Source organism: Centroberyx affinis, unplaced genomic scaffold, assembly GCF_046629955.1.
Source record: "Centroberyx affinis isolate AG114_WGS23_722 - 3 ecotype Tasmania unplaced genomic scaffold, CSIRO-AGI_Caff_v1 ptg002760l_1, whole genome shotgun sequence".
Taxonomy (NCBI): Eukaryota; Metazoa; Chordata; class Actinopteri; order Beryciformes; family Berycidae; genus Centroberyx; species Centroberyx affinis.
Window position 1 is genome coordinate 224,956 of NW_027280921.1, and position 26,005 is coordinate 250,960.

Consider the following 26,005-nt stretch of genomic DNA (forward strand, 5'->3'; position numbering starts at 1 on the left):
AGTGTCTGAAGAACTGTGTGTATGTGTGTATCATATACTGTATATCAGGTGTTGGAAGTAAGTTGGTAGATTGAGCAAATACTAATCATGATAACAAACAAACAAAAGATACCAAATAGACATGATAACTGACAGTAAAATAACAATGGGAATAATAACAATCAATGGAAAAAAAATAAAATAAAAGATACCAAATAGGAATGATAACCAAAGGTAAAAGTAATGACATCAACCACAGAGACTTATAATAAGTGAAAACAAATAGGGAAAATAAACAGTAATAGCGGACAGTGAAGGCAGTGCCAAATATTTACAATAGTATATAAATAATATATAAAGATATAATGATAGTAATAATGATGATAAATACATTAAGTAAATAATAAATAGTGGTAGTCTAAATGTTTATTGATGTAAAAGGACATTTAAGTCCAGCTGGTGGTATATGATTTTCCATTTGTGGTGTCTGTGTGTGTGTGTGTGTGAGAGAGAGAGAGAGAGAGCATGTGTTTGGGCTCATGTATGACAGTATGTATATACATGTTTATGAAGTCAGAGAATTGATGAGTGAGGTGAGGAAGTTTTATGTGTGATTATTGGCAGAGACGTTCATTTTCTCCACTGATAGGTGTTCTGTGACTAAGTTGCTCCACTGTGTAGTGTTTAGTTTCTTCCTTGCTTTCCAGTTCACGAGGAGGTGGCCTAGTAAACACAGAGTCGGGGAGGGGGGAATCCGGCAGCCCAAAAAGAGCGACAGTGCCAGAAGTGTTGTACAGGTGAACAGTGCCAGGTGGCATGAAAACAGACATCCGGCGAGTTTTGAATGCATTGTAAGCAAATGTCTGATTGAGAAAGTCCCATTTAGTGCATTTTCTACTGTGTGATATGTGCTCTGTGAATGATGTTATATTGAATGAGTTGCAGGTCAATGTTGTGAGTCATATTAAGGTGTTCTTGCAGATTTGGGTCGAGGTACTGGGTGTGAGTGTCTTTTGGGAGGGATATTGTTCAGTCAGCGTAATTAAGTAGCTTGTATCTTTTTGAATCTTTTTGAAAGTTGTAATTTTAAGGATTTCTTCTATTATAGTGGGTGTCTGCATATGCATGTACAAGCACATGCATATGCACACACACACGCACACACATCCACACACATCCTTGTACTTCTATCCTTATGAGGACCTTCCATTGACTGCATTCATTCCCTAACCCCCCACACCCAAACACTAAACTAGCCCCTTGAGCGAGGACCGGCCAAAATGACCTCAACTTTTTAAAAATGTCCTCACATCAAAGGTCTAATACTAACACTGGTTCTCACAAGGATACAAGTAGAACAACACACACCACACACACCTGCATGTGCCACACATCAGTAGTGCTCTTACCCTGAGCTTGAATCCCAAAACAACCCCTTGCGTCTTGCCAAGGTGAGTAAATTCATCCAAACAGATTTACACAGAGGATACAAATGACATCAACGTCCCCCGTCCGTGTTGGACAAGGACCCGACCACCAAAAGCCTTGTAATGGCCAAGAGCTTTATTAAGGGCTTGACCCCATTCAAGAGGATTAGCTGTGATATCAGAGAGTCTGGGAGTGAGTGTCCCAGATCCCTGATGGGTGGGGTTTTGGTATCAGGGGGTTGGGTCTCCTTACCTCTCCCAGGAATTCGCTCTCCTCCTCCCTCACCCTGGCTTGGTCCCACAGCGTGATCTCCAGCATGCGCTCCCGAAACTCCCGCCGGTGCACCGGCGAATACATAAAGGTCTGGTTCCATTTGGGCTCTAAGGATTTCTTTACCGTTTTTGTTCTCCTCTTGCTTTTGTCGCTGGAGGAACAATAATTCAAACTGTTTTTATTTACAACCATGGTAGAGAACAGCCACGAAAACAACAGGTCAATAACACGACACAGCACAGGGCACAGCACCACTGCATGCTGGGAAAGGTGGTGAGAATGAGGTGGTGAGATGACTGCTCTGTCTCTCTGAAAATGTCCAGTCATCACTTCCTCCATTCCTCATCTCTGGATGAGAAAGCACCGCTAAACAAAGTGCGAAACCACACCACTTAACTGCAAACAAGTAAAACTACGCACACATCCATAGACATCCATATATCCATACAGCCTAGTTTGTGCTTTCTGGTGATAACGGATGAAAAGCAATGACACATGATCTTCTTACACCACAGCAATACCAAAGAAATCCATCCTGATACAAAACCTACACTCTAAAAATGATATGAACTCTGTGCTGCCCGCTGATGATCGATTTCTCCAACATTTAAAGTACAGTAAAATAAGTAACAGCTCTAGAGTGAATGGAGTCAAGGGACGTGACATACAATGGGTGTAGGTAAAATGAGCACATGGCACACCGGTGGAAACTGTTTCTACTCTTACCTTCTATCCGGGAGGAAGTAGATTTTGACGTAGGGGTTCCTGGGTCGGCCGTCTTCCCTGGGTGGCAGGTCCTTGGCGCCCAGGATGGTGACGATGAGCTGATGGCCCACTTTGTCATACCACAGTTTGACCTGCAGGGTCAGAGCAGAGAGCGCCTGCTGAGAGACTGTTCAGGGCCGTGAGGAATAAACAAACACATAGGGGAGCGATGCAAGAGAAGACAACCTCATCAAGGTCAATTAGAAATGGAGTTATGTTGCATGTGTTGCCTGCCTAAAGGGAAGGTTCAGGATGTTTAGAATCTTCTCCTCTTCAATATCCACTCACAATTTCACTGTATGTAAACGAGTTACACCTACAATTTTTGACTGCCCATGGCAACATTGTCTTCTCCTGTATCTACCCTCTGGGGCAAAAGGAGGAAGAAGTCTACCTGCTAGAATGGTGTCAGGTCACATGCTTGGCAGGGCAACTTATCAAAGCTTAAATGTTCATTAAAACATGGACATATTGATGCTATGATGATATGATTATGCTAATAGTATAAAAAAAGCTTTGCAAGGTTGAATATGAGAACTTGAGTCTCTATGCTTAAGAGACATTCCTTCAATGAAAAAGATGTATGTTTGTCTAGTAATGTGCATCTAATGGTGTCAGGTTACAATATAGTCTAAAAGAGACTGTGTTCTGTTTGTTCTACCCTATCTGTTGCGGTTACTGTTTTAATGTATGAGTGTTTGCTTTAAAATGTATGTGTTTCTGCCTGTCATGAAAATGTCCCCTGCAGGGATGAATAAAGTTTATTGAATGGAACTGAATGTAATTGGATTGAATGTCATTTCAACTGAACTGAAGTGAAGTGAAATGCTAAAGGCAACGTGCTCTAAAATTAACAGTGTGTGCTTGCCTGAAATGATACTGTCTACCAGTGGTGATTGTCTCTAATAATGTTCTCTTAGATATTCAGTGGGCATTGATATGCAGAAATCAATCATGCTGTTGTGAGTGGAATCAAAGACAGTTCACACGAGAGGGAAGTATGGACACAGTAAGAAGACACTTAGAAGAGAAAACTCCAATGGATGGCTTTGCTTAAAGAAAATGGATACAATGAAAAAGAAAAAAGGAACTTCTAAGTTCTTGTCCATACTTCTTTGAAAATATGATCATGGAAAGGGTCTGCACCATTTAAAACAATAGCTTTGTATCTATGCATGCAGCAAAGCAAGAGAAGGCATTCAAGACAAGTAAAGAGATTTGATATTGGCACACAACATACAGTAGGGGGCTTATGGTCAAACAAATTGTACCAAATCATCTGTAAGATTGTAGCCCACTACTATACTGCGCATAAAATACAGATATGCTGTCTGTGAATTGGTAAGATAACTCTACAAAGATTCACCTTGAAAATGTCACCAACATAACAAAATGCATGATCTGACAAACTATTCAAATATACAATATGTAATTTACAGTGGCTTCACAATGTGTCCTAGCTAATAGCTAATAAATTGAACCACAGAAGCTTTTCCAAGGGTACACACACACACGCGTGCGCACACACACACAAAACCTATTTATTCACCTCCATTCTAACTCCCTATCTTATATTCAGTTTGGTGTTCAGGTACCTCTAAATGAGAAAACCCACAGTGCATATCATTGCAGACGTTCATATGCTGTATTATGCATATGAACAATATTCTCTATCAATGCACTGATCAGATCCATATAAAGTTTGTCGAGGTCATTCTTAAGCAAAACAACGTAACAGTGTCAATGAGGTAAATATCCAATGTCCCAAGCAGGATTACAACCTTCAGGCTGACTGAATGAAGAACACAGATTCCCACTAAATTAGTCTATGTCAAAAAACAACAACCACAGAGATAGACAGACTGATATCAAAGATGACAGATTAAAAGAGAGCCTCGCGGCATAGGGGAACCTTCAAAGGTTTGGTTGGTTTGAAGTTTGTTATTTGGGAGGTACAATTTGCTTATTCATTAACTCTCATCTGCATAGGAAAATGCAACCTGGTTTCAGAAACGGGACGGTGAACTTGGTATCTTTTCACTGCAACATGAACTCCAGACCCATCAACCATGATCTGCTGATTAACAGTTCTTTAAGTCCTAGATGTGATTGTGGTTGAAGAGTTATCACGGCCTGCTTTCATGTCACATTGAAACAGAAAATAACCAAAGTCCTTTGTCCCAGAAAAGACTGTAATCAAACAAAATTGAGGGAGACACCCTCCTGCATTGCCAAAGTGACTTTATGACACAAGATGGGGGAAATTACTATTGTCGGTTGAAGAAATCAGGCAATGGAAGAGTGTCTCTTAGAAACGTGTAGTTTAGATTAGTTGGGCATGCAGTACCTGGGCATAATGGCGTGAATGGGTTAAAATGGTATCAATGAGCAATAATAAATCTAATAATAGTGATACTAAGAAATCAAATAGAATAAAATGACACAATGCACTGCACTGAGAGGGAAACTTGAAGCTGCCATTTCCCTGGGAATGCATTTTCCAGAGTATGGAAACAGAAAAAGGCCAGTCAACAGTCAATGAGCAAAGACCAAATAGAGATTGTGCCCTTCAGACAGGGCCCATTACCTGGACCCTAGGGGCAAATGGCGCTGTTCTTCTACTAAGGCTTTGGCTCTGGATAAGCAAAATTAAACAGCAAAAAAACAAAACAAAATGCAATAAAACCAAAACCCCACAAAACAACAACACAAACTCACACATGTACACTCTAAACACAACAACACAAGTTTGTAGTTTTGGATGAGGAGACTTAGGCCATCCGGTTCATTCTTTCATTTGTTTTTTCTCTTCCACCTTTCATTTGCATCTTTGTGTGATATTTGGTGATGTGTTTTTTTTTCCTTTCAGCTTTATCTGAGATTTTTCTGTCCCTGAGCTTCTCTGTGCTGTATTCTTCTGAGGCAGAGTTCTGCATAGGCTCTTGGAGCAAATTATCAATGACTCATAATTACACTATCTCTCTTTCTTCCTCTCCAGGCCACTTCTCTCCTGCTTCAAATAGCTTGCGTCACAGTGACGTTATCCCCAATTGTTATCCCCAAACACAATTTTGAAACCCCTCCAAAAATATCATACCGACAGTTCATAACTATGTAGAATTACTAATCGGGCGTTGCAGATTGGGTGTTAGGAGGTATATTCAATGAACTGCAGCAGCTTCAGTCATCTGTTGTTTTAGGATTTCAAGGTCAGCCCTTTCATGGAAATGGAGAATGTAGGCACTGTCTGGGCTGCGAAAGGTTTGCAGATTGCGGAGCTGATTTTTGATTGGCTGAGTGGGTGTATTTGCGTCAGAGGTGTCAGCGCAGGCCTCTGGGATGTCGGCCTACGAGGACTGGAGGGCCTGAGCTGAGCCGTGCCGCTCTATGGGACACTCCGCCACGGAAAAGAGAATCAGACGCTCTCCTGATCTCCCACCCTCCTCACTAAAAACTGCCTTACACTCCCTTCTCCACTCCCTCTGTCTTTCTGTCTGTGACCTCCAGTGCAGTCCTCTTTCACTGTCATTTTACTTGTCTCACCTCTATGGCTGTTGTACATTAATACTGCTGCTGCCACTGATTATTATTATTATTAGTAGTAATAGTAGTAGTAGTAATAGTAGTAGTAGTAGTGGTAGCAGTAGTGGTAGTAGTAGTAGTAGTAGTAATAGTAATAGTATTAGTATTATTGTCATCCCGGGTTTCAAGTTTTAGTGAGAGAGTTTTAGTGTCTAATGGTCTGAATGCTTTTTTCCTGCTAAGAAAACAATTCTGTATACAAGCACTGCATACTTTGTTGCCGCTGTTGTTTTTTTCCTGAATACAGATAACAACATTGAATACTGACACAAAATATTGGCCATCAGCAGCTTCAATCCCAAAATATTGGTATTGGTATTAGCCTTCAAAAACCCATACTGGTCAAACCCTGGTCCTCACTTGTCTTCTTAAATGTCTGTGTTTGGAGACAGAAGATGTCCTGAAGGTGTTGCCCCTAGTACCAAAGCTAATTCCCTCTTGGATCCTATATTTGAGAGTTGATTTATCTCTTGCTTTAATGCAGGCCTCCACTCACTTACCCCAGGAGTGTTTTTTATACTAGATAATGGACAACACAAAGTAACCTGATCTACAATCCTATGCTGGGCTGGTAAAGGGCCAACTGAACAGGCTGACTGAGAGGAGCCTAGCCTACTACCTTTACACTGGCTTGAACTAGGATTTTAACAGTAACAGTTTGAAGTGTGTAATGAACACACATGACCAATACGCCGAAATGCGGTCATTTGTACTCAGCTAACCCTCATAGCCCATCTTACTCTCCAGTCATATGATGTCAACACTGATAAAAGCCATCTAGTAGTGCAAGCCCTCCGCAGGATTTCACATGTATGCTGTTTGTATGTGTGGTCATGTTGAGGCTACTTACTGAGAGCTGTCCTGACAGGTACTGGGGGGCGTCCCTCAGCATGCTGGGACTCATGGGGGATGTGACGGAGATGGACGGGCGATCCATCTTCTGAGACTCAAAAGAACTCGAACCTGACAGGGTGCGGACGACACAATCAGATGTTTTTTAGGAGAGATTCGTGTTCAGATGTTGAGACCTCAGCGCGTATTGATTTGAGTATACTGTATGTCGTTTCGGTAACATGAAGAAGAGAAGGAGGGGGATAGAAGTAAGGGAGATAGGAAGAAAAAGACAGAGAGAGACAGAAGGAGGGCAAGCATGCATGTCATGAGGAAGAAAGAGATACAGAGAGGCAGAGTGATAGAATCAACTCTCTCACTCATTTCCTTAGCTTGATGTTTCTAGGCTGATTAATAGGATAAAATGGGATAACAAACGATGGTTGTAGAGCGGGGAGGAGAAGAAAGAGCTCAACCAGACTCACTTGATTCCAGTTGTGCATGTGTGCTGTCTGGTATCCTTGGAATATCTCTGAAAAAAGAAAAAGAGAAGGAGCGTGAGTGTGAGAGAGCGAAGAGAAGGAGGGGATAGGGGGATCAATTGGAGCTAATGCTGAATGCACTGTGCTTTAACGACCCTAAGCACCGCATTAGTCTTCATTCACCCAGCAGCTCCCTCAGCAGTACAAAGCAGGTCAAATATGGGAATTGACAAAGCAAAAGGTGTTGCCGTTTTCCCTCCACTATTTCCGCTTTCAAAAACAATCGGCATACAGCTGTTTGTGGAGGAGAGAGAGCGCAACCGAGGCGGCAGGCATTCATTTTGCCGCGCTGCACTGCTCGGTCCCATACGAGGCCCCGGCCGACAGAGCCTGGACCAGAGGGACGGAGGAGCAGATGTTGAATAAACAAGTCGGTGCCACTCGCTCACAAACACATTCAGTGAAAACACAAGCTTTCTCCCCGCTTGGATTCCCTCACTTCACGTCTCCCCATTATAGAGGGTTCAATACTGTTCAAAATTATTCTGAGTCACATCGGCAATGACATGGCACAGTATGAATGGGCTTACAGATATAAGTGCAGTCATTTCTTTAGAGAGTATCAATGGCAACAAGATATTTTGGGGTAAGTGATTATTGCTCTGTTTCATTTTGTGATCTGCATGTTTTTACCTCTATTGTATATTAAGAATTAGAAAATGGCTAATTCCGGTCCTCAGTTCTGATTGGCTGAGTTAAGTTTGAAGCCGTTGTAAAATACCTGATAAATGCACACATTTGAGAGTATAACAGTTCATTTAAATATTAATGACCTAATCAAGAATCACCTCTCCGTGGTGTACTTGTGTTGCCTAGCAAGCACTTTGTTCAGCTAATATTCAAGAATGATGTTATTTGGCAGAAAAAATAAATGTAATCATTATTTTATTAATTAATTAATTAATTTATTCTCTCTCTACCCGCTTATTGCAGGGCATTATTTAATTGTTACTGATTAAACATCAAAGATTTTCTGAAAGTTTATGCTCTTTTTTTTTAACACAATGGTGTGGTACCGCCATGTTAAAAAAGCAATAAACCACTCTGCTTCACGCTGTGTATGTGTCATACATTAATGTAAGTTGTAAGAAACACTGTGTACTTGCTGTATCATCTCAAAAAAGTAACGACTACATATGATTGATTCTGATATTTTTATTAGAGGCTCAGCTAAAACAGCATTTAACTTCTCCTCTTAAGTATTCCTGTGCTTTCCTCTGTCAGTAAACCACTCAATTTTACGTCACGCCTAACAACGCCTCTTACAGTAGCTGTTCTGAAATCACTGTAAACCTTGGCCTCTCATGGCTTGTTGCTTAGTAATAACTCATAATTACTGTCTTGTAAAGAGTATGATATGAACACTGTGTAATACTGTCTGTGAGGTCTCACCCTATGGGCCGCGAGACCACCAGCTCCACCTGCGGCTCAGGCTTGGATTCTAGTATGATATTGTAAACTTCTTTAAATGTGGCTCCTTGTAAAAGTCTCCCATTCCACTCCAGCACCTGGTCACCTGCAAAAACACAAGGGATATGTCACATGTAATGTTTTGATCTTTCGTATGCTGGTATCGAAAGCAAACAGTAAAATCACTGTGTCTATAGATTGTGCCAAAACACAAGAGAATCCATTCATTTCACTGTAAAGAAAAGGTTTTGTTATTTATACCTGGTCTGAGGTGCCCAACAGTGTCTGCTAGACTTCCTTTCCTCACTTTGGTGATGAAAGCACAAAGTCTACCAGATTCTGTCATCTTGCCACCCACCACCTGTAGAAGAAGACAGGTGAAGGGATAAGCTTTGAATTATATGTGAAAATTCAGCTCAATATACTTGAACTGTCTAAAAATATTATTTCAATGTACTCTCATGTTAACTCTTCATGGCAAAATCACATTTGGCTGCAGTGAGGACATAACACATGTATTGCAACTTGCAGATGTAGACAGTTTTTTATTCCCCTCAAAGTCTCTGTTGATGTTATGGCTTTAGCTCTTGCCTGCAAGGTATGTATCCTCAATAAAAAGCATTTCATGGCAAGGGTCAATGGTAAAAGTACATCTCTTTTCAGAAAAATGTCCAGGGCTGTGTTTCCTCCCAGGGGCTCTGGTACTACTCTGCAGTTCTGTAACAGCGCAGGCCCGTGGGCAAGAGCTGTACTGTACAATCCTGAACCGCTCTGCTCTGCTCAGCCTACATGGGCATCATACAAATAAAAATCCCTCTTAATGGCAGCTGAATGCCAACATACAAAGGAGCTTAGGGAAGTCTGCTAAATGAAATGGCTTTATGTAACGAGCAGCACCCACAGAGGGGGACTCAGAGAGAGAGGGAAGAGAGAGAGAGAGATGGACAGTATAGGCGAGGCTGGCAGCCTGACTGATGGACTGACTGGCTGGATTGCTGGGTTGGTCGGCCGCTGCTGAGCGGACAGAAACGCACAGAGGCATCGAGCAGACACAAACATGCCATTTCAGGAAGCTCATTCAATCAGTAATGATTTTTCCCCATCTTGCCACTCTCCTTTCTCTCTCCTGATGGCCCCCCATGCTCCTCTGGACTTTGGCTGCTCAGCTCTTTTACCAGTCTGCACCACGTGTAGACTGTTCAAATTAATGCATCAGAGAAAGGAAGGGAAACCAAGGCACCAACCAAAACTGAAAATCTCTCCTATCCTATTGCAATGTTGTAACTACGACTACTATATGGTCATCAGTCTCTGACAAAAAGCTTTTAAATCATGTTAAGCAAGGATAAAACCAGGAGTAGGTTACACATTTGTCGAAGCATCAGGAATAGACACATGATCCAAACTCCAATGTGTGGACAAACACTGACAGGTTCTGGAGTGATTTGTTTGTGTCCACTGAGCTGCTGAATGCAGTTCATTAAAGTAGTTCAATGTGAGCGTGTTCGGAAAATTACAGTGCTCAATATCAAACACTGCTCATTAATATTCATCTGGAAGCTAATCAAGTCTCTAATGAATATTAATACTGAGTAACACAATGATGTAATCAATAATTGGAAGCCAGGGGGAAAATCAGCCAGAGGAGTGAGCCAAAGAGAGAAGCCACAAAATAGTACAATTCAGAGTTATATTTGGGTAAATGTACAGATCCATCACAGTCACTTGAACAGTAGGCTTTTGCACCAATATGTGTGTATGTGTGTATGTGTGTATGTGTGAGTGTGTGTGTGTGTGTGTGTGTGTGTGTGTGTGTGTGTGCCTAGACGGACACACAGACAGACAGACAGAAGCATCCTGAGCTCACCTTCAGTCCAAGCAGAGCTCCTGAGTCTCGAGGCACACTTCCATCCTTCATGCGCTTGTTGAGCAAAATGCGCCCTATTAGGCGATCCCCATCTTTGGACGGCTGCCACGTCACCGGGTGCTACAAGGTCAGAGCAACAACACACCTTCTGTTTAACAACTCATCCACTTGAGATTTATCACTTTAGACCAAAGCAGACGACTGTCCATAGTGAGAGGGGGCGTGGGGGAGGAGGGGGTGTCAATTCACTTGGGGAAGAAAGCTCACACAAACTCTCTGTTGACTTATGGAGACTGTTTTACCGTTTAGATAGCAGAGCGCTCCATCATTTCAATTTGAAATGACGGAATATTACGTTCTTTGTGAATTAACTTAACCTAATCAGTGACAAAGTTTGGTGCACAATTCGCACAAAACACAACTTGACGATAGCCTTCATGATCAAGTGCTATCTTGATTTCACGAGCTTGTGTGAACCTGCCAGTGTGAGGGTAGAGTGAGCTTCATGCAGCAACCCATGCAGAGTAAAGCAGGCAGCCCCAACACTCCTCCTCAAACCAGCTCTGGAAACTGGAGCAGGGAGACTGGAGCCTCACTCCAGCGCTCCACTACACACAAACATACGACCACCCTCAAGTGGAGTGGTGGGGGGAAAAAAGCAGACGGCAAAAAAGGAAAAAATAGGTACTTTATGATACAAAAACAAATGAGGTAGACCACGAGGCAATAGTTTTAAGGAAGATCAAAAAGGGTGAAAAAACGACAGCACAAAATAAAGCCATGAAACACAAACAGGATGAAATCACAGACGTGGCAGTGGAAGGGAAAAAAGAAAAACGAACTTTTTTTGGTCTGTGCAAAACAAATCCAATCTTCCCTATTTTTTTTTTTTTTAAAGTGTGCTTACAGTAATTTGGGTTTTGGTATTGAAGTGAGTGGAGAGTTGGGGGGGGGGGGAGGGGGCAGGGTTTGTCTGGAGTGGGTGCTGTGGGACAGGGCAGCACAGTGAGAGGGATGGGCCTGAGTGAAGGTGTTCCTACCGCACTAAACATGACCGCTGCAGAGCAAGAGCACAAAATACGGAGGAGAACTAGCATGCAACTAGGAGAGACCCACATTCCTATGTGCCATGACAAACAGAGAGGTTGTGTTTCAATGCTCTTCTTTGAAAAAATACTGTATGATGTGTAATTTCTGTCTGGGGAGCAAAACAGCAAGTAGCAAGCAAAGAGGGTTCCCCCAAAATACTTTTTCGGCAACACCGAGCAAGGTGCGGCCAAAAGTAACCGAAAACAAAAGGAACGAAATCGCAAGGAAAATCAATTTATAGAATGTCAAATAAAATCCAGAAACAGACATCTCACCTATTTACACTTAGTGACAGAGAGCAAACAAAGACTGGATGGGTAGGTCATAAATAATAATAACAGTAAAAAAAAATGCAGGCTAGATTGTCTCAGTACCTTCTCACTATGGCTATGCTCCTCGTTTAGGGTAGTGCTACTGCACGTATCAACTCCCGAGTCTTTAACCTGCGGTTCACACCATGCCAAGTCCTCTTCAAATGAGTGTCCCCCAAAGCGCACCATTTTCTTTTGCCTCTCAGATAAGGTGTGTGTCGGCTCGGACATAAATGCCTGCTCAATAGTTTTTCTTTTTCCCCTTTGACTGTCCCCTACAGGTGTGGGATAAAAAACAGAAAGAAAAAACAGAAAAACAACATGCAAAGGTGTAAATAAAACAAAGGAAACATGAAATGACAAAAGACTCTGAGAGAGGGGGGAGGGGAGGGGGGGGTTAGGGGCGGGAGGAGAGGGGGATAACGGGGGCAGGAAGGGGGCGGGGGGGGGGGTTAAGGCAGGGCTCCGCATGTCTCACCAAAGACATTGGGGAAGCCTCGCTGCTATGCCAAGACGCATGGTCCCACCAATGGCCATCCAAATCTCCTGTGAGGTGGGGGGGGGGGGGGGAGCACACATACACAAGAGAGGACAGCGAGAGGGACCAGTGAGGACACCACAGAGCCACGACATACAGACATCAACGACAGTGACACCCAGACACACGCACATGAAACACACACAAAACAAGACATGGTTCATTCACACACATACTCTCTCACACACTGTACACACTCAAAAGGTGAGCACTTCCTCATACAGTGTACAAATCTAAGATCCCTGTGGAGAGAGAAGAAACTCGGGTAACAATATATAAAGGACAGAAATACTGCTGTGACCTCCAAACTCCAACTCAACACTGTGGGAGAGCACACAGTACAACAAGCCTGCTCTACAAAGTTCTCAGTTTTGACAGGAAAATGGTCATTCATTTTCTCTACCCATTTATTCCTTTTCAGGGTTTGAGGGGGGCTGGAGCCTATCCCAGCATACATTGTCTGGAAGGCAGGGAAACACCCTGGACAAGTTGCCAGTCCTTCACAGGGCTAACACAGATAGACAGACGCTCCCATTCATTCCTATGGGCAATTTAGAGTCTCCAATCCACCTGACCCAGGCGGAGGAGAACATGCAAACTCCACATAGAAAGGACCAGGAATGAAGTCTAACCACTGAGCCCCCATGCTGCCTGAGGAAAATGTTTTTTTTTCCTTTTAAAGGTGTTAAATGTAGCATTTTAATATCAATAAATCATTATCATATTAACTTTGAGACTTACTTGAGATTAGTATTACTGTAAGCAAATAAGACCATTGGGGAGAAGGTTAGTAGCCTCTTCCAGCCTCCACACTACATTTTACAATGTGTGACACTGGGTCGGATGTCACAGGAAATCTGCTGCATTGCTTTATGGCACAAAGGGTTATTGCTTTACAGCGCAAAACAGGAAGAGCTATGCACTGGAAGTGTTCTTCCAGTGCATAGTTTCAATCCAATTGCTATTGGCTCTTATCATTCTTCTTGCTCTTCAAAACAAAGAGAGTGATGAGAGAAAAACTAGCACTAACAACACCAGTGGTGTGAGATAGAGGCTACCAATTGTCTCAACCATGGTCTCATTTGTTAACAGTAATTATACTAATATTATTGACATTAATGATATATTAATGTTTAAAAATGCTAAACGTAACATCTTTAAATTCTCATTTGATGCGCATGGTCGATGTGTGTTGCCATCCTACCCTGAATAAACTTCTGCCCTTTTCCTTGTCCTGGTTCAGACTGCGATCAGGTGAAACCCGCCAGGAGAGAGGAGTATCCGTACAAAAACGAGGCTCACATTTCATCTATTATTCACTCCTGTCTCTCCTGAAACATCTCCCCTCAAAGCTTTTATTTTGGTTTTCTTTCTCAGAGAACAAGCTTAAAAAACTTGGCCTCTTCGCTGGGGCCGTAACTTCAAATCAGTAGACAGCAACTCACATTTGTTCAAACAAAGTTAGCATCCTGCTATCTTATCCAAGCGGGATCTGTAGGAGGAGGAAGCAGGGCAGATCTCTAATATGTTTAACTGGGGACTCAGATTGCAGTGCTACAGCAGCCTTAACTGACCTCAATCTAAAGTGCACCGGGGAGAGCTTTTTAAGATGAGGTCCTGATTGCAACTTCTGTAGTAGCATCAGTGGACACACAGCCTTGAGAAACGCACAGGCTGGGCAAATGGCCATAATGGCATTACATGTTGGAGGTTTTTGGGACATTGTTTTTCTTTTTTATGCCCTAAGAGTGAGTGAGAAGGGTCTATTTTCTTGTGTGTGTACACGTGTTAGGCTTGTGTTTTAAGTTAAGTGCAAACAGTAATCTAACTGAAGGAGAAGAGGTGGATCGATGGGGGTCAGACCCCGAAAAGGAGGGAGCAAGGCCCTTTAGCAGTGATACCTCATCCCTCTCTCTCGCTATGAATACAAGACAGAACCATCACAAGAGCCAGAAAGAGAAGGCACAATTAATTTAGGAGACAAATATCAACCCTCTGTATTTGATCTAGTGAAAAAGCAACGGCTGCGATGTCAATGTCTGCAGAACCAACTTTGTCATCCTACAGGATTTACCCTGTTTTCCCATGTGGATGCACAAAGCAGAGAGATGGAGAGCACTTCCAATTTGATTAAGAGGCTTAAAAATCCAAGCTAATTAAAAAGAGTGAAAAATATTGAATTCGAAGGTAGGGCTGGGATTCCCAGTGGATGTTAGTGTAGAGGTAAAGAGGAGAGGGCTGAGGTTGTCCAACGGGAGAGAAAAATCTAATTCTAGAAAATTCTTTGAAGTTGTATAGAGATACTGCTCTCTGACTGGGAGGAGCTGGCGGTGTGTTTGTCCTTACTCTGTGTGTAGCCCTGCATTTAACAACCCATTCTGTAGAGGCAATGGACATTTAAATGTTATTCGCTTCCACTGGCAGCTCATTTTACAATTCAGTAATTAAGTAAATTAAGAAAGTGTCCTAATGAGATTGTTCTTATTAAAAGCATACACCAATAAAGCATGAGGTACGGCCATTTAAACAATAAAGAAATCCTATTTGGTAACGACAGGCCATTCAGCAGTGGTCTTTCTCTATTGAAGATGTGCTGCTATTCGTATACTTGTGTGCACGCATAGATGTATGTAGCTGTAGTGAGCCTCATGGCCCCAGGCACAGGTAAGGTCATCTGAAAACTCTGCATTTATGCAACCCTTGGGCCATACATGTCACATTTCCCACACTTCACTTCCCCTGCAAAGAGCTGTAGAACCTAATGGATCTATACAGGACAGGACTCCTTCAAGCATTTATCCTGGCTGAGGATTCAATCTGGGGGAAATCAGGGAACTCTGATGGAAAGGCGTAAAAATAGACAGTGGGGGGGCTGGAAGATATAAAGGTGAAGGGGAAGGAGTTTTCAATATAAGAAAAAGACAAAGACGCAGCATGGAAAAAGAATGCCATGTGTACGTCCTCTGTCTTTACAGGAGCAATGAAAGGCGGTAGGCTTTCCATTCTAAACAAATTGCGGCATCTTCAAGTCTTCTTCTTCTTACAATATGAGACAATCCCACATTTTACGCATGCATACCCAGCAAACATTTTGACGTTGAATAGATGTTGATATGATGGCCTGCACCAACATAAAAAAACAACATGTAAATACAGCCGCAAAATGAAAGTTGAGACGTCCATAGTTGCTACCTGCATTGTTTTGTGAAAGCGGGACCTAAATATCTTTCTGATATCAGTTCAAAACACTTTCCAAAGCTTTTGTAATACAAATTTTTACCATGCCACAATATCACAGCATGAAAGTTTTGTACTTGTTCGGGCTGATGCTGAACTTGGCCATGTCCTGCATGTTGCCGTCCGTCAAATGTTTGCTGGGTGCATTTATTTTGATGATTTTGGTGCAATCCAGCATGATTTCCATATCATTTTGGATATCAATATCCACACCCTCCAGAGTGTAATGCTCTGCGAAGACATTTCAACACACTCAAAAGTTTCTGGTCATATCTCTCGAGCTGTGACTAAGTTGCAAGGTCAGTCTGAGCCAAACAAACACACTTTCCTCCTTCCCTCTCTCTCTCTGCTATCACTATCCATCCATCCATCTAAGGGAGTGCTAAAACCACTTACTGTACACAGTTATGCGCTGTGATAAAACATTATGGATGTCCCCAGACGGGCTTTGCCCTCCGTGGCCCTCTGTAACCAACAGCTGACAACAGTGATTACCCTCTTTGCCTCCCAGCTGCTATTCTGTCGGCAGCATAAACACCAGAACGCAGTTTAGCGTGGTAGACACTCTTCGTTGAACAAGTCACTTGCCTAATGTGGCCATGATAGTCCAAACAGCTTAAGGCCTGCATTTGTGAACAGGGAGAGGAAGAGTCATAAAATGTGTAAATCACCTTATGTTGAGGCATGCTATGTTTAAGTCTCTCTCCTCCTTTTCTATTTTGGAGCAATGGATAGACTATCCTCAGACACTATAGAGCTCATCTCAAGCTTATTTCTTTCACAATTTCTCCTCCCATGACACTAGCACACCCACACATACCCCCCCCCCCCTCCCCCTCGGCCCACCCTCATTGTCTGTCCAAAAGGATTTGGGCGGGTGCCAGCATGGAGGCACGTACAGCCTTCCTCCCTTCTTTCCCGGGGCTTTATTAACAGTGGCACACCACAATTGGGCCCTGATCCCCGGTGAGGCGCTGTGTGGTTTTTCAGGGAGCAGGAAACTCATCACGGCCATAAATTGTGAGCATCAGCAGTCTGCGCCCAGCCCTGCCGTTTCGCCCCGGCTCCGAGGCCCCACAAAGTGCTGATTCAGGGTGAAGGCAGAGCGCAGGCAGCGGCGGAGTTCACCACCAGCAGGCTCTCCATCACTTTGACAACTCAATAAAAACCAGTGTAAACTATTAATTGGATCATTAATTATTGATGCTGTTTTTACTACAATTCAGGGGGCGAAAGCAGAAAAGAGACAGGGGTGAAACAGTGTGTATGTTTAAACATAGTAACCGTGATAGGAAGGTGAGACGGAGGAATGTTGAGCCTGTGGTGAAGGCTGATCTACAAAGTACAGAAATTACACAATGAAAGGCCTAACTTTTGTCACTATATATGAATTACTGTAGTGTTACCCAACATTAAAATATCAAAGGTTAAGTTTTTTCTCTTACTAAAGTGATCAGTAGTGTTAGTTAGAGAATTGTTCTAATGTTGACAAAAATATCCAGCTTAAGCAAACAGACTGCGAACCCAACAGACCGAGGTGCAGAAACTGATCCCAAAAGCCATTAATGAGGATGTAACTTGGGCTATCACTACACAATGTCCACCTCTCTGCTGTAGTTAGCCAGCCGGCCTCTCTTTTTCTGTCTGCTCGGCACTATTATGAGACTGCATGTCAGGGGAATCAATAAAGAGGAAAACAGAGGGAGAGGACCATCGCACTAAATCAGTCTCCGGCCCTCGCAGGCATGAGCCAGGCCCATTATGGCTGGCACACCCTCTCTCCTCCGCTCTCCTCCTCCTTTTTTTTCCTTCTCCCCTCCTCCCTTTCAAGTCTCCTCCCCCATCTCGTCGAGCCCTCCTCCCTCCTCCTCGGCGACCCCTCGGGGTCTCGGAGGTTTGAGAGCATGACATGAGCCCTGCTTAGCCTGCCGTTACACACCCATCTCCGGGCCCAGTCAAGCTGAGTGCACAAACCCTAAGACGCTGACTGGCCACATATGGCCAAAAGGTGCTTTCTGCCCTCTTTTTCATCTCCCTTCCCTCTCTCTCTCACTCTCTCGCCTCACATGCAATTACAATTGATGTTCTGTGCTTAGCTGCTCTGGCTCTTTTTTTTTTCCTCTTCACGCTGCTGGTGAGGGAAAATGCTCTGCACTGTGGCATAGCTAATCAAAGAGTGCTTGGTATGCATGTTACGGTACATGCACGGAGTTTCCTTCGTCGGGTCAGCTTTTTAAAGACTGGGGAGAGGATCTAAATTGTGATCAAAGTCAGAGGAACTTGACCGTTCTTTCTGAAGCAAAGTGGAGCATCGAAAAACACCTGCGCGACCCGGTTGAGCTGAAATACATCTATGCCAGTTCAGCAGTCATGCTAAATTTGGTCTATTTGTAAACTCGATGTACTGCCAAAACTGTGTGATCTATCTTCATATCCGTTAATGTATTTTAGAGTGCAGATCAGAGGCTGACTGTATTATATGATGTTTTTTTATTGATCACATTAATACACTCTAAAATGTCACATCTCCAAATCTGGGGCCTAGAGTCTGTATCCCCTCTCTGCTGGCTGTTACATAATTAAGCCTACTTTGACAGTGAGTGCAAGTAAGGACACCCCGGTCCAAAATAAATGGTTCAGTAGAATTTTCTGAACCGTTTATCAGACTCCTTGCAAGCACCGTATCACAGCAGCCTTAATTATGTCATAAATTAATGAAACTGCCAATTATACCTAAGTAAAGACCAAAGATAGCTACACATAATCAGCTGTCACAGGATGTTCTCTAGCTATGCAAAGCTGTGTCTACCTACACATTCAGGTCAACAGTTCAACTCCTTCCTTTGTTTTTCCTCTCTCCTACACAGGCTGACCTGCGGGGGAGCCAGGCAGACACAGACAGATACAACAGGAAATCTGACCCTCAACAGCCTGCTTTTCTCCCCCTTTTTTTTTTTTTTCCATGGCTACTTGTAAACCTGGAAACCCCCACATCAATAATGTAGCACCGGTGCTGTGCTGCTTCCCTTTGTTAGGAGGACGGTTACATAACAGAGCAGACCGACTGGATTCCTCCTTTATAGTTAACATTTCAGGCATGTGGCGGGTGCTTTTATCTACAAAGGCAAATAGTAGAATTAGCGAACCTTCTTCCTATATCTCCATCATCACAGATATCCTGGTAATTACGTGTGAGGCGCTATATTCCTCCTCTTCATCTTTTATTCCTCCCCTCGTCTGTCTGTTCCTACCATGTCCTGTCAACCAGTTCTCCCTCTTCCCTTTTGTTAGTCGCTTTTGACACCGCCAAGGTAAAGGCCTCCATAATTACAGGTTTGACAACAAAATCAATTTGCAATTACGACAACTGTCGACAGGTGAAGCAGTCAAGTAGCCATCTGCTTGAAGGATTACTTTTGATGTTGATTCTATGGAAAATTATGTTTAATTCAGTCACTTTGTCTGTTTGCATGTGAGTGTCTGTGTATGTGCACACTCATGGACAATCAAGCTTGTGTTGTGGATCTGATGTCCATTTCCATTTCCCTGTTGTAGTTAAACAGCAGGAGTGTGAAGGCAGAGCCGTAACCTAGCATGTAACACTAGTAGACTGGACATATTGTGTGAACAAATAATTGCACAGAATTATTTTAATCATTACACTATCTTAGGGAACTGACAATTATTGAAATGATACACACTACAGAGACAATAGTGAAGCTAATTTGAAAATTCAACAACAACAGAGAAAACGGAGTGGAAAAACCTTGATCTCTTGGTGGGACTCCACAGACTACTGTACTGTATATGGGTCAACACAAAGCCATTCACAGAGCCATGAGAAAGAGGGAGATGTCTTGGAGCTTGCCTGATTATTATTATTTTTTTAAGTGTATAGCTCCCAGCCACAAAGCCGCTGTTCTCTGCTTTTTCATTCACCCCCAACCCGTGTTCCCTTCTAGCTCCCACCCCCATTGGACCGGCCCATAATCCTATCTCTGGGACTTTGTAAAAGGCCACTTTAAAAGGGATGACATCATCGGCGTGGTTTGGGAGCATTGCGGTACAGTAGATAACCTTTGTGCATAAAGACTACCTATCTCCCTTGTTCCGGGGGAGAGAGAGACAGACAAAGAGAGGGGGGAAAATTAGAAAGGACAGGCAAAGACCCTCAGCCTTATACTGTCACACCAAACACTACTAGCTGCTCAGTTGAATGGTGGGCTGCCCCTGCCAGCCTTCCCTACAAAATAATGTGAAAGTCAAGGCTGAAGGGGACATCCTGCAGGAAAAAGTCTAATTATCCTCCACTGTTTGATTATATATCAATTAATTAATTAATTAATATTCAGGACATTATTCAGAGGTGTTTGCAACATTGAAAACTAACTTGTCCCAACCCCACTGGCTGATTGACAGGGGCAGACCACTGCTGGGTCAATTGCAGTTCTGAGTTTTTCTTGTTTCCATTTAAAAAGGCTGTAATACTACACTGACCAATCTACCTGTTGTAATTACTTATAATTATATGGCAAAACAGTCAAGCATTTTTACCACGGCGCTGACGCCTTGGCACTGTGGGCATCCAGAGGAAAATTGAGGTCAGTCAGAGATCAGACACCTCACTCTTCATCATGGATTACAGTAAAAAAAATTTTTTTACAAATCAAGTCTTTTGTTTACTAAGCAGATCCCACTTCAATAAATAAAGTATGATATCTGTTACTGTGAAATTTAACCTCAAATATATATCTTCAAACCATAGCTGAGAATTTTCAAACAACTCCCACCATCATCTTTTTATTCGTCTCTTTCTACTCCTCGTCAACATATGAGGAATTTATGTGCCTTCTTTGTTGTTGTTGTTTTTTTGGGGGGGGTTTTTGAGGGGGCGATTCACGATTCACAACCTTGTCTAACATGAATTATGGTTTTTATTTGCACTTTGGGACTTGGGTCTGTACAGAAGCTGTACTTGTGAATTATAACTGTGTGCTTAAAACGTCATTGTCAGGAATTCCAGTATTACTACACAAATGCCAGTGACTTATGACATCTTATTCGGCCCATTCAGTGACTACTTTTATTTGCAATTTTTTTCCCAATCAGGAGTGCTAACAGTATCAACTCACCTTGCTTGACTAAACCCCCCTCAACCCTCTAGCTGATTCCTTCTGCCTGTCTCAGTTATGTAACACAGTCCATTACAACAGACTGAACATTTGAAACAACAGAGGCAAGACCCTGCAATGTGGGCCACAAGATGACAGGAAAAGGAGAGGGCCTTCAGAGCAGTAGTGTTGCATTCATTTAAAACAAACAAACCACAGCCACACACACTGACAGAAACACAGAAACACACACACACACACACACACACACACACAAACACACACAGAAACACGTGGCTGGCTCATGAGAGCATAAGACTCCTCCTCAAAGGCACTGTAACTGTAAGAGTAGATTCACATATAATACACATACAAACATAATACTGCCTTGCACGCACACAAGCACACATAAAAACATACAACATACATGACAGCACATAGAGACATAGGCAGGACCATAGACTGTGAGGAATTTAAAGGTTATTTCTGAATCATCAGCTGCATAATATATCAACAAAAACATGAGACAACACTAATAATTAAGTGAAATGGGTCTTTCCTGGCAACAACATTCTATCAGTAATACTAGAAACAGATGGCTTTATAATTGCATGGTAAAGCATTTGAGGAGCTGGCATTTGTATAATGTAGTAACAAAAAGTAACATTAGACACGAGGCAATGTATACAGTGCCAAAGCCTGAACTGTAGATAATGTAGAATGAGTGAGGACGGTAGTGTTTGTGGCCCCTACCTTTCTCACTGACTGACTCACTCTCTATCTCCACGTCCTCACAGCTGGTGTACTCCGGCGTGGTGGCCAGCTCCTCCTCCGAGCTGCTCAGGGACACTTGCCGCATCTTCCCTCCCTTTTTGGTTTTGTGGGGCTTGGGCGGCGGCGGGCGCACCGACTCCGACTGGTCCGAGCTGAGCGAATCGTTCCTCAGCATGCTCTCCATCTTCTCCCTCTTGGTCTTGCGGACAGCTGAACTGGGATCCAGGTGGTGCTGCTGCCTCCTCATGGGATCGCCCCCCACGCCCATGTCTCCCCTCCGCAGGTCCCCGGATCGGTCGCCCAGCACGGGGCTGCGGTGCGGCGTCGGGGGGCTGTGGTTGGAGGTCCGGTGGCCTCCCAGGCCGGGGCCCATGGGTCCCGGGGAGGAGCGGTCGACGGAGTAGGAGCGCTGTCCCACCATGGGCGGCCGGCGCTCGGTGAGATGCTGACGGGACAGGCGGATGGGGCCGGGCTCGTCCTGCTCCGTGTAGGCCAGGGAGACGTCGCTGTGGCGGCGCTCGTGCCTCATGCGGCCCACCTCGGCGTGCATCCTCATCTGCTCCTCGTAGGGCTGCGGCTTGACCGGGTAGCGCGCCAGGTTGGGGTCGCTGCGGTAGCGCGTCTGGAACTCCTCCTGGCGCTGCCGCTGCAGGTCGTACTCGCTGGGCGGTCCGTCTAGCTCCTGGTCCAGCGGGTACTCCTGGGAGTGCCAGCGCCCGGGGCCCCGCCGGTCCCGGTAGCCCGCCCGCGCTGCGTCCACGTCCGCATACATGTGTGGGCCCCGCGGAGCCCGCCGAGGGTCCCCATCCCCATAGTCGGACGGTGATCTGGGCATGCCGCCGTCCACCGGGGCATACTGCGAGTGGTCACCCCCCTCCCTTTGGTCGTATTTTTGGTTTGGATCCCTGGATGCAGATGGGCTTCGTTTCCTGTCGATCAAAGAGACAGAGTGGAAGTTAGTGGGTGGTCCACTTTGCAATGAATGTTATCTGACTCTTGCAATATTTATCATGGTGCCGTTATAAGCCTGTGTGCCAAATAACTAGTGTAAAAGAGTGTAACCAAGGCGTACGATGGAAGATCAACAAGCCCTATGAAAACACTGGATAATATCCCAAGGCTGGCAAAAGTATCTGTGTTTGTGAGTGTATGTCTGTTTATATGCTTGTGTCTACGTCTTTTCCCGTAGGTTCGGTGTTTGTGTGTGCATATTGATGCTGTTTAATTCTATTTGCAAGCGTCTGTGTGCATAGTGTGTGTCTGCTGGTGTGTAGGTGGAGATGTGAGGTATCAGTGAGACGGGAGCCTCCACATCGCTTCATCATGCTTCTCTCTGCTACTCTGCTGGGGCTGAAGTCTTCAGTCTGTAGCCTATAGCTCTGCTCTACTTTGCTACTTTGCCCTACACTGCGTGGGCCTCAGTCCCTGTCAAAACCTGATGAAAGCCTGCTCTGTCACACACACACACACACAGAGGGAGGGAGGGAGGGAGGGAGAGAGAAGAGAGAGAGAGAGAGAGAGAGAGAGAGAGAGAGAGAGAGAGAGAGAGAGAGAAAGAGAGAGAGAAACTGGGGCTACGGAGCAATCTGGATGCAGCGCCATTCCCTCCTCTCACTGAAATAGACTGTGGTGATGCTCTATAACATGGCTGACAAATGCAAAGACAGTCTAAAATGTACATTAGGTGTATGCAGACAGTGATTGCAGCCTGGATGGGTTTAGACTCTCATTTTTAGCAGACTTTGCATGCAATTGCCTTGTTAACTTTAGATTTTACAGAAAATGTGTGCAAAGAAAAAACAAATTCCTTCCCCAGGCCTGATCATCCAATGACAGTAGCTTTTGACAACTCAAAGCATCTTTAAACATATATATATACATATATAATACAAATTACAAAAGATATTTGCTATCAGCATCCTCCCATTCAAGCTATTACATAACATAGTCCAGGTATTCAAATTAAAAAGTCAAAGGCATACAACTCATGCAGTTAAAATGCTGTGTTTGATGAATTTATATGCTTTAGAAGGTTGAATTGTACACTGTCCTCAAATGGTGCAATGTTGTATCTAGGGTTGCAAAATTCCGGGAATTTTCAAAGTTGGAAACTTTCCATGGGAATTAACGGGAATTTATGGGAATAAACGGGAATTTATGGGAATAAACGGGAATAAACCAGGAATTTACTAAATTGAAGGTATGTTCTTAATAGGGAACTTAAATATAGTTGGGGAAAATATATTTTAGCATAATCCTGACTAAAACAACCAGATATCATGCAAGTACAGTTGAATATCTATGCTATTCCTCAATCACATGCACACATAGCACACTGCTTACTGCAGGGCTGTTGAGACCACGCCCCCTACATGCACTGTGCATTCCTGTGCATTTTTGTTAATTTTTGAATGGGTTGGGTCGGGAGGATGAGTAATTAACTCAACATTCATGTTTTTGTTCTTCAATGAAAGAATTGATTGTTCAATAAAATATTTAACACTTGATAAAGTTCTACTTACAAATAAATCTGTTTTAATTGTATTATTTTGGATGGATGTCTGCTTATAACAAAACAAATATTTATGCTTGGATATGATACCTTTCCATTAAATTACCCTCAATTCCCAGTTAATTCCCATAAATTCCCGTAAATTCCCATAAATTCCCATTAATTCCCATAAATTCCCATAATTCCCATAATTCCCATGGAAAGTTTCCAATTTGGAATATTTCCAAAATTCCCCAGCTTAACTTCCCATGGAAATTTACCGGAAACTTTCCGGAAATTTACCGGAAATTTTCCACCCCTTTGCAACCCTAGTTGTATCTAATATTTAGCTCTTTTAGTGCTACAGGCAATCTTTCATTTTCATTTTGATAGCATCTGATTACTTTGTTGATATAGGTGGTTAAATCATCATCATTTGCAATGCATTTCAAACAACGAGATGAGACAAGATTAACGACACAGCCTGCCTGGATATGACCTGTTTGTATTTCCAAATTAATAGTGTGAGTATGTGTGTGTGCGTGTGTGAGAGTGTGTGTGTGTGTGTGTGTTAGTGTGTGAGAGAGAGAGATGAGGAAACGGAGAGGGTAGTGAGAGTAGTGCAATGATAAATGATTCACTGTTCCTCAGCACTGGAATTTGTAGCCCAGCGAGAAAGGGGGAATTTTGGAGAATTGAGCTGGTGTACATGCCTGTGTGTTTGTGTGTGTGTGTGTGTGTGCATGTATGCATGTACACATGCATGGAGTTTAGCGGATCGTGTCTGTGTGTACAGTTCAATGCATGTGAAAGGATGTAGATAGCCAATAATGACGTGTCTCAGTTATGTTGATGAACTCATCTGGTCTTATTGAAGACTGGGAAGAAGGGCTCTATTTCCATCTCCTACTCTCATTTTCTCTTGTGAAAACATCCACCGTCACTACAACTTACAATACATTAAACATACACATAGTATCCTATCGCGCCCCTAAGTTATAAAGAGTCTATTTTTCTGCCACTCATCATAGGGTTGTACACCCGTAATCACTGCGATGTACGTAGGAACTCTCACACCCTTCAAAACACAGAGAAAAACAGGACAACAACCATACACTGTTCATTTTAGTTGAAATTTAACCCCATAGGCAAAATTGCATTTCACAACAGCGACATGTTCAGAAAATGTTCTTTCACACTCATGCACTGCCAAAATGTCCACTTTTGCAAGTAATTTAATCGAGTATTAACATCTTACTTTTCTTTAAAGAAAGTGAAAAAAAATGCACTTTCTTCCAATGCAAATCACCTTGTTTCAAGAATTTTCTTAAATCAAGTGACATTCTCTTGATACTAGTGTAGTCTTCTTTATTTCAAGATATTGTCACTCAAGGAGAGAAAATTATTTTTTCACTTTTTTGCAGAAAACTATTAAGTTAAAACTCACTACCAGATTAAATAACTTGCTAAAATGGATATTTTGCAGTATAGTCATACTGAGTAGCCCCATATTTTCTAACATTAGCTGTCAATTATTTTATCATTCTCTGATTGTTAGAAAGCAAATCAGCCAGGAAGTGGCTGAAGAGCCTAGAAGAGGCTAACTGTGCGTTAATGCATTTATTCCTTTGTTCAAAATCAATTATTCATAAGCCATTTTCTCCTACATTTCTCCCACTTTTCCTCCAAAATAATAATGACATCTTGGGTGAGGAAAAAGCTCTGTGAAGCATCCCTTTAATTTTGTACGTGACAACCTTCCATAAATTTCAACGGG

The 26,005-nt window shown here is 43.1% G+C and overlaps 1 protein-coding gene across 1 annotated transcript in view; it reads right to left on the bottom strand.

Annotated features, from left to right (window-relative positions):
• Window positions 1-26,005, bottom strand: part of rims2a (regulating synaptic membrane exocytosis 2a) — a 102,874-nt gene that overhangs the window by 55,716 nt on the left and 21,153 nt on the right. Inside the window, exons 2-11 of the mRNA XM_071535737.1 lie at window positions 21,717-22,666; window positions 12,556-12,623; window positions 10,678-10,797; window positions 9,072-9,171; window positions 8,793-8,916; window positions 7,344-7,390; window positions 6,878-6,990; window positions 5,033-5,080; window positions 2,407-2,537; window positions 1,660-1,831 (exon numbers count right to left, since the gene is read on the bottom strand). Coding sequence (XP_071391838.1) covers window positions 1,660-1,831; window positions 2,407-2,537; window positions 5,033-5,080; window positions 6,878-6,990; window positions 7,344-7,390; window positions 8,793-8,916; window positions 9,072-9,171; window positions 10,678-10,797; window positions 12,556-12,623; window positions 21,717-22,666 — 1,873 coding nt within the window. The remainder of the gene's footprint in view (window positions 1-1,659; window positions 1,832-2,406; window positions 2,538-5,032; window positions 5,081-6,877; window positions 6,991-7,343; window positions 7,391-8,792; window positions 8,917-9,071; window positions 9,172-10,677; window positions 10,798-12,555; window positions 12,624-21,716; window positions 22,667-26,005) is intronic.